Below are 8,475 nucleotides of genomic sequence, written 5' to 3' on the forward strand. Positions count from 1 at the left end.
ATGTAATTTATGACTCAGTACATGACAGCCTTTATTTAAATCATACTGTGTCATCAAGTAATACATCAGAAGTTGTAGCCAGTCAACCAGTCAATAATTTGGTAATATGGTATATTTTTTTATTAATAAATTACCCATTTTAGTCGTGTATGGGAATGTTGCTCCATATGACTGATTTACAAATATCATTTGAAATTATGTTAAATGGATCCATTTTTTCCTCTTTGAGCTCTATCTGAAAACGTCAATCAATACAAGAATGCATGTAAAAATATGACACAAAACTTAAACATGAAAAGATAAATGTAAATAGTCCCTGACAATTTCAGGAATGTAGAAAAATAAGAAGCAACCAGAGAGTTGTTGATTTAGATAAATGAAAGACACAACTTTAAGTGTTACATACTGATAAGTTTTTTCCCCTCATTTGTGTTTATAGTTTTGACCTAATATTCGAATTCGAGCTAATAATCTTATTTACAAAGTTAAATCTCTGTGAATATTTTTTTTTAATTAAACGCAACGTAAGGTCAATAGCTCCGTTAAGAACGTGCGTCTTCACGCTGCCCGTTTTTAAGACCATACCATTTCGAAAACATGGGAGACGGTGTTTTTCTTTACGCTATATTACATTACTAATTATGTATACAATGTCAAATTTAGAAGCGTTCTGTAAAAATATATCCGCACATGAATTATTATTTTACTCCGTTTCTCACAAGACCAACGTGATGCTTGTGTCGTCACCCCTGTCGTAGTTAATAATGGCGCCGTCCTGTTGTGTACATCTGTGGACAAGGGCAAGCTTCGCAGTTACTGTCAGTGCTGATTTCACATGTGAGAACCAAACATGGCGAGGTTTCTGAGGCCTAACATCAGGAGTTTTGTCACCTCACAGCTGAGAATGTCATCCGACCAGGTAAATAACGTCCTGTTAACAAATCACTTAATTAAAACACTGCTTTTTTGTGACCGTTATGCTGCTGTCTGTGAATCATTTCAAATGAATTAACCTGATAGTTTTGCATATCAGAAATTTACCTTTAGGTCAAAATAGATAAACAACCGTTGGTGACACGATTACAGGTCAGTTTTGCAGTAGGGTAGATTTACAACACTGTCAAGGTTAAATTAGCTCAAGTCTTGTAAAATACCAGTGGCTGGCTGGCTGTCAAACCATTTTTGTCCTGGGGTCTTGGCTGCATTGTTTTTGCACAAACATTTTCTAGTCTGTTCCAAATACCTCTGTCTCTATTGTCACCTAGCAAACAAAGAAGCCCTTTCCCCTCCTTTGTGAAATAAAGTGAATCTTGACCTTCAGAATAGGCTGGTTTTCACAGGGTCCATCTACTTAGTGTCACATAGACACGTCTTGATAACAAAACTGCAGAGAGAAAATAACCTTAAAACTGTAATTTGAAGCCCCTGTCCCTTAAGGAAATGTCAAGGCTCTAATTGTGTTGCAGAATGTTTATACTAACCATTTTCTCTTTGGATTGCTCAGCTGGGTGAGCTGGGTAAAGGTGCAGGAAAAGGTGGTGGAGGAGGAGGATCCATCAGAGAGGCAGGTGGCGCCATGGGCAAGAAGCAGGCGGCTGAGGAGGAGATGTACTTCAAGTGTGTATTTCTTTCTTTTACAACAGCCAAATGTGGACAGAGGAGTGTTGGCTCTACATATAGCTCTACTACTTTTCTCTTTATTATGATCTTATTGTACTGTCCTATTATCTCTCTGTTTGTGTCTCTTATCCATTCTCTGTTCCCTTCCTCTGTTTTTCACTGTTTATCCTTTCTCTTCTCTTGTCACCTCCCGTATCCATCCATCAAGGCGTAAGGAGCAGGAACAGCTGGCTGCGTTGAAGCAGCACCACCAGGAGGAAATTGATCACCACAAAAAGGAGATTGAACGTCTGCAGCGCGAGATTGACCGCCACAAGGGAAAGATCAGGAAGCTGAAGCACGACGACTGAGTGAAAGTTGCCATTTTCTCACCATCCCAGTCCAACACCTTTAGTATCTCAGATTGCTGCATGCACTGTGTCATCGGGCCAGTCATGAATGTGTGGGTGATTGTTCTGTAAATGCTTGAAAGTTATTAAAGCTGTTCATAAAATGATTATTGTTTCCATGGCATGCTGTGAAGTTGTACACCTTCTTCAACCATATATCTTGTTTTGTAGTAGGTCAGTGTGTTGTATGTTGCAGGTAAAAAGCCAAAGTGGAAAAACCAAAACACTTTAATGCTTTTCTTATGGCAACATTAACATATCTTCCTGTGTGCTGTATAAATAAATTTGTAATTTAAATGGCATTGGTAGCTCAATCTTTTAGTACTGTTTGCGCATAGTTTATTCAATAGAAAATTCAATAATTTTGAGGATCAATTAATTGTCTTTTTTTTTTTATAGAAAATTACTAAACATTCCTTAATTTCAGCTTCTCAAATGTGAGGATTTGCTGCTTTGTACAGATTTATGTCATTGCACTTTTAAGAGATTAACAATTTGACAGCAGAAATTGCTGAGGAAGACAGTCAAAAATATAAATTCTCAACTGGGAATCAAGAGAGTACTAACTTATTAGAAATAAATGCTATAACATCACTTGACATTTAACTAAACTTCTCCTTCCACCCAACGTCAACTTCATCAATCAAAATAAATTTCCATTTCATTATAGTCCAAATGTGAAACATTGTTAATTGAAATTAAAAATCTTATGAAAGGTGAAATCAAAAATAGAGAGGACAATGACACTAATGATAAAATCAGATAAGATGAAGGCAGATTGAATTCTATATGTATTTAGAATTCAAAATAATTTATTTCGATGAAGATTCAGAGAATTTATAAAATATGTAAAATCATGAATGGAGAGAGGAATATTGGTAATGTTTTAGAAACACGACATTTCTCAATAGAAGATTTTCCCATTATTATTATTATCACATTATTTGCACTCAAAATAATTGTTGTAGTCTTGACATCTAAAATGTATTATGACATCTTTAACATAGTTTTAAAAAAAAAGAAGAAGAAGGAAAAAAAAAAAAAACATTATACACACATCCCGCGAGAAAGAAATGTAAATGTCGTCACTTCCTCTTGCCCCTGCCTTTTACCACGAGCAACCCCGTACGTCTTTCTTTTCGCACATCATGGCGGACCGGTTCAATAAGGTGGGCAACTGCTGCGGAGTCAAAATGCCTTCTTTTTCCTTGTTAATGCAATTGGAATCATGTATTTTTACGTGTAAATTGCGGGTGATAACTACGGGAGCACTTGGTGTAATCGTTGTTTTGCTTGGTGTTTTTTTTAAGATGGAATTTTAAAATGTTTGATACAGCTAGCTGTAGCTGAGTAGACATGCCTTCATCATGGCAGCTTCCCTGACGAGTCAATGCTGTTAGCTCGCAGGGTACAACTTGTGTCCTTTGTGTCTCTCAATCCAAATGACATATGGACAAATTCACTATAAATTTAAGGTGCCTATACTCTGTTTACACGAGGGTGCCATGCTTTAACACTAATCCTTGTTATTTAAGTGGAAAGAACAGTTAACGTGACAGCACGCTTTGACGTTGATGCTAAGCTAACGTTGTAGCTTAACCGGTAAGTTATTACTGTCCATGTGCCGGCTATTATAAGGCTCATGGGGGCAGCGATGCACCTTAAACATCTTATTAGTACAGATAATTTTATGTGTAGTTATCGGTGTTGTTAGGAGTTACTTAACTTATCATAATGTGACTGTCAGAGTTGGTGCTGAAGCGCTCCTTTGAATTGTTAACTGTACCCTGCGCCCTGGTTTTGGGTAAGAGATTAAATAGCAGTATTCCTTTCCCTCTTTCGTTCCTGCAGGTTCTGCTGCTTGATGGCAGGGGCCATCTACTCGGCCGGCTTGCTGCCCTTGTGGCTAAACAGGTCCTGCTGGGTGAGTTTTTTTTTTCTTCTTTCAACTAAGAAATTAAAATATAATATGCAAGTGTTGGTTGATATCTAACTAAAGCTGTGTCCAGCAGCCACATGGACACAGTACTTAAATACTGGGCTGCAATCTGTCGATGATGACTTTATTATCCTCCTTGCTTGAGTTTAACGACCATGAGAAAACTCACATGCACTACCATCTGAGACAGGATGCAGATAATTGTTAACATGACTGGATTTTAGTAAGTCTAAATCTTAAATCACTGTCTTCATTTCTTTTAGGACACAAAGTGGTGGTGGTGAGATGTGAAGGCATCAACATCTCTGGCAACTTCTACCGCAACAAGCGTAAGTAGGCTGTATGCCTATTGACGTGAAGCTGTTTTCATTGTGTTTTTTTGACGTGCTTGTTGTCAGTGATGTTTTACCACTATTATTCGAGTTTAAATGACCATGAGAATACCTTACATGCACTACCATCTGAGACATCAGCATTGCATATTGAAGTAATGGTTACTATTGCTTAGTGTTTTAAGTATTTGTAAGTTGCTATAAAGTACCTCTGTACTATGTGCATCTCTACAGTGAAGTACCTGGCTTTCCTGCGCAAGAGGATGAACACCAACCCCTCTCGTGGACCGTACCACTTCAGAGCTCCTAGCAGGATCTTCTGGAGGACTGTCAGAGGTGAAAATGTGGCAGAACTCTGGAAACAGAGACTTCTTAAAAGAACATGAAATTCTTTCAATACTGAAGAGAGATTCTTACCCTGAGAATGAAGCAAAGATAACAGTTGATAAAAGGACACATTTAGTGTGAAAGACAATGGACACATGGTCATAATTGATTTGCTGAGCTTAGTTCACGTGAAGTGAAGTGGAGGCTGCATGTGGGACATGCATTTGGTTTAACCTGATTGAAATTATGCCCTGTTGGTCTAGCTGTGGGACCTTAAGCCATGAGTTACATGCAGGTTTTAGTGAAAAGTTATTGTTTGATGTTTGCATTCATTTGCTCCAGCACAAGCTATTCCTCACTTGACAGTGATGAGCTCTTTATCCCGAATCTGATCATCTATTGATGAGACAAACTTTAACGGATCTGATTGCTGAGTTGAGTAGGGGTGTACATTTGTGCTTGGACAAATACAGTCGATAGCAGCTGCAGTGGTTGCTTTATGTATTTATCTAAAGATTTCTCTCTGTTCACCAGGCATGCTGCCCCACAAAACCAAGAGAGGCCAGGCTGCTCTCGAGAGGCTGAAGGTGTTTGACGGTATCCCCCCACCCTATGACAAGGTGATGATCTCAGTTAACAATCAAGGGCCACATCATATCCATAACTCTGCAGTCTGTGATGTCACTCATAATACCTTACCTACCTTGTTTGAGCAATGACCTTGAAAAGAAATCACGTCTGAGACATGCTGTCCTGTCAGTTTTTTAGACGTGCTGTTTTCTTCTGTATCTGACTTTTCATTTTGTTCCACAGAGGAAGCGCATGGTCGTCCCAGCTGCTCTTAAGATTGTGCGCCTGAAGCCCACTCGCAAGGTGAGCCTCGAGTATTTGCTCAAGGGCAGACTGAGATTAGAGGGTCACACTGACTTTAATTGTGGAGTGTACTTGGATGTGAAATTGGCAAACATTGAACTCCTATCAGAATGCTTCAGTTTACTTGACACAGCACGTCTTACTTGACACTGATGAGCACTTTATCCCGAAACTGATCATCTATTGATGAGACAAACTTAACGGATCTGATTACTGAGTCGAGTCAGAGACAAGTTGTGCCTTAAGTTGAAGCTTTAAACATAAAAACAAACATATTTTTTAAGGAACCACTATTCCCCAATTTTAAGACAATATTTTTAGACTTTTTATTTTTGGCTGGTGGTGGTACAAACATCACATGGTTGAGTTTGTTAATAAAACCAACTTTTTACTTTCCTCCCACAGTACGCTCTCCTCGGGCGTTTGGCTCATGAGGTCGGCTGGAAGTACCAGGCTATCACAGCCACCTTAGAGGAGAAGAGAAAGGAGAAGGCCAAGCTCCGCTACGCCAAGAAAAAGACACTGGTCAAGCTGACCAAGCAGGCAGAGAAGAACGTTGAGGGAAAGATTGCAAAATACACAGACGTTCTGAAACAGTATGGAGTCCTTGTCTAAACTGATTTCATCTGGCCAATAAAGATAAATAAATGTTTATAGAAAGTGTATTGACTGTTTTTATTCCTCTTGACATGAAAATTGCACTGTAGCTATAGGGACACTCTAGAGTAGAAAGGTGCTGTTTACATTCAGATGTGGGCCTAGTTTTCAAAAGCTGAGTTGTATCTTACAAATTTGCAGAACTTGTCTGAGTTTTTGTGCAGGTATTAGGTACTACAGTTATGACAAATGCATATTGTGCATATTGGTTTTATAATTTCAAGTCAATATTCAGAACAGAATATTTCTGCTTCTGACAAAAAGGTTTACATATTGTGGAAGCCGGAGGCATTTCTACCTCAGGCCTAACTGAAACTTCACATTATGAAAAGTGGAGAGAAAAAAAAGGGAAGAAAAAGAACATGAACATAATTGTTTCAGGCATGAGGTGGTTTAATACATGTTCTGCAGTAATTAATCTATGGGATGGTGACTTCATCAGTCTACAAGCTGCTGGATTACATAGATATGAAGTGTTATTTCTAACTGGAAATCCACCTTTTGAGAAATCTGACAGCTGGCTCATACATGAATATCAAATATCATACATAATTAGATCTTTGAGTCAGACACATCTCATTATTTTTTCTCTCTCTGCCATCTGTGCCATTCAGTTTTCCATTTGCCTCAAGGCAATTTTAACATGTTTTTTTTTTTTTTTTAAGTAAGTGACAGTAGCTGCAGCATTTGATTACACATTTTAATTTCACACATGACAGAATAAAAGGCATATACAAAACAGTTGAGAAAACTGTAATTGCAACATTGATGTTCATTAATATCAGTTTATCACAATTTAATTGGTAACAGGATGTGGATGGTTTTTAACAACATCAGGTGCAGCGTGTACAGACAATTGTCTTTTTTCCCAACTGCAGTTCAAGCTTTCCACCAGCAGAGAGCAGTATCACACTTAATTTGAAGAAATTATTTTCAAAGTAATTGTGTGAGCATCATAATTGAAGGTATGAACTCAGGATGAAGGTACAGCTTGATAACCAAACAAAGAGTTTTTAATGCAGGAAAGAAAACTGGATGTCTTACAATCTGATGATCAAAGGGTAAAAATAAATAAATTACACTATTTCTCTTTCCAGTCCAAATAAAAAGTAAAAAGTTTCTTTCCCCCTGACTTATCTATGTCAAAGTGTACTTTTTGCAGCGTGCGCCCTTTAAATACTTCTTGTAAAATATGATGCAATCTCTCAAAAACCTTAGGTACTTCATTTTAGAACAAATCTTGTTAATCTCCCAGGACTGACAGAGATTAAAGCTGAAGCTGATCAAATATGAGTTCAGTGATTTAATACAAAACCCCGCTTAAGTGAACCTTTATAAGCTGCTTATCAAAGTGTTTAACTACCTGTATAATAATATAGTTTAAAGGATTTCTGGCTAATTCTGCTCAGGAAGTTATCACACCGCACAGGAACTTTGTTATTTGATTTTTTTTCTCTTTGAACAACTTCTGTGCTGAAACAACTGAGTCTCCTGAGGAGAAATGGGTGACATTCAGTGCGCTTTGGTTGAGTTTTCTGTACCTTCTCTACTTAATTAGGACAGACTCTGAGGTAGGACAGGCTGTGAGGCCACCTGCTCTTTTTACCAGCACTTAAAAAAAAAACATTGTCCTTCTGCTATTAATCATTAATGATACAACCCAGAAAAAGAGTAACACTTTTGCTTTTACCAGGCTAAACGTACCTGATGAGAGATGATTGACATGATGAATTGGACCCTGTGTACTTGTCTGCTCTGTCAAATCCTCTGATGATGCTACTGAGTGTCAGTCCTATGCATCCAATTATCTGTGCTGGCATGTGTGTTTTTACTTGGCAGCATTCATTAAAACACTGAATTGACTTTGCAGAGGATTGGATCTGCCCTGCACCTGCTGCAGGTTAACATGAATTGTGTGGGGCACTGTTTCCCAACCCTAGAGTGACTGTTTCATTTGAAAGAGTTTAAGATCTGAAGAAGTAAATATTAAATGGCTGCAAATGAAACAGTCTGTTGTAGACATGTAACCACTGGCAAATACAGTAGATACTACTTCAGCACCCAGAAAGACTAATAAACATGCACAGTATATTACCGTGGATATAATAATGTTTATATAGAGAGTATACAACTGCTTTATTGTCTCTCTCTGCTGCTGCATTAGAGAGAGAGAACTTAATCTGTCCCTTTTGCCCATAAAAATACTTGTTGAGATAATCTGCCTATCTGCTGAGTCTTATAAACCCTTCTCACAGTATGCTGTGCCAATTAGCCCTGACTTCTTTTTAAGTTGATAATCTGTATTCTGAGGTTGCCTCCTCTCTTTCCCTTTTTGCTC

General features: G+C 38.1%; 2 protein-coding genes and 4 non-coding genes across 6 annotated transcripts; all 6 read left to right on the forward strand.

The window, feature by feature from the left end:
• The first annotated feature begins 751 nt into the window (after positions 1-751).
• atp5if1b (ATP synthase inhibitory factor subunit 1b) lies at positions 752-2,116 on the forward strand. The gene is made up of 3 exons (XM_018663692.2): positions 752-919; positions 1,505-1,617; positions 1,829-2,116. Exons 1-3 carry the CDS (start codon positions 851-853, stop codon positions 1,968-1,970), a joined length of 324 nt encoding a protein of 107 aa, XP_018519208.1. The 5' UTR covers positions 752-850; the 3' UTR covers positions 1,971-2,116.
• A 948-nt stretch (positions 2,117-3,064) lies between these two features.
• Positions 3,065-6,143, forward strand: rpl13a (ribosomal protein L13a). The gene is made up of 7 exons (XM_018663691.2): positions 3,065-3,178; positions 3,861-3,933; positions 4,212-4,277; positions 4,515-4,616; positions 5,142-5,227; positions 5,421-5,480; positions 5,886-6,143. Exons 1-7 carry the CDS (start codon positions 3,089-3,091, stop codon positions 6,093-6,095), a joined length of 687 nt encoding a protein of 228 aa, XP_018519207.1. The 5' UTR covers positions 3,065-3,088; the 3' UTR covers positions 6,096-6,143.
• On the forward strand, positions 4,057-4,139 carry LOC127143656 (small nucleolar RNA Z195/SNORD33/SNORD32 family). The gene has a single exon (XR_007815221.1). It is a non-coding gene; the product is annotated as a small nucleolar RNA Z195/SNORD33/SNORD32 family (small nucleolar RNA).
• Positions 4,339-4,419, forward strand: LOC127143657 (small nucleolar RNA Z195/SNORD33/SNORD32 family). Its single transcript, XR_007815222.1, has one exon. It is a non-coding gene; the product is annotated as a small nucleolar RNA Z195/SNORD33/SNORD32 family (small nucleolar RNA).
• LOC127143659 (small nucleolar RNA SNORD50) lies at positions 4,968-5,044 on the forward strand. Its single transcript, XR_007815225.1, has one exon. It is a non-coding gene; the product is annotated as a small nucleolar RNA SNORD50 (small nucleolar RNA).
• On the forward strand, positions 5,625-5,700 carry LOC127143658 (small nucleolar RNA SNORD50). Its single transcript, XR_007815223.1, has one exon. It is a non-coding gene; the product is annotated as a small nucleolar RNA SNORD50 (small nucleolar RNA).
• Positions 6,144-8,475: the final 2,332 nt, after the last annotated feature.

This window comes from Lates calcarifer, linkage group LG19 (assembly GCF_001640805.2).
Source record: "Lates calcarifer isolate ASB-BC8 linkage group LG19, TLL_Latcal_v3, whole genome shotgun sequence".
In the NCBI taxonomy this organism is placed as follows: domain Eukaryota; kingdom Metazoa; phylum Chordata; class Actinopteri; family Centropomidae; genus Lates; species Lates calcarifer.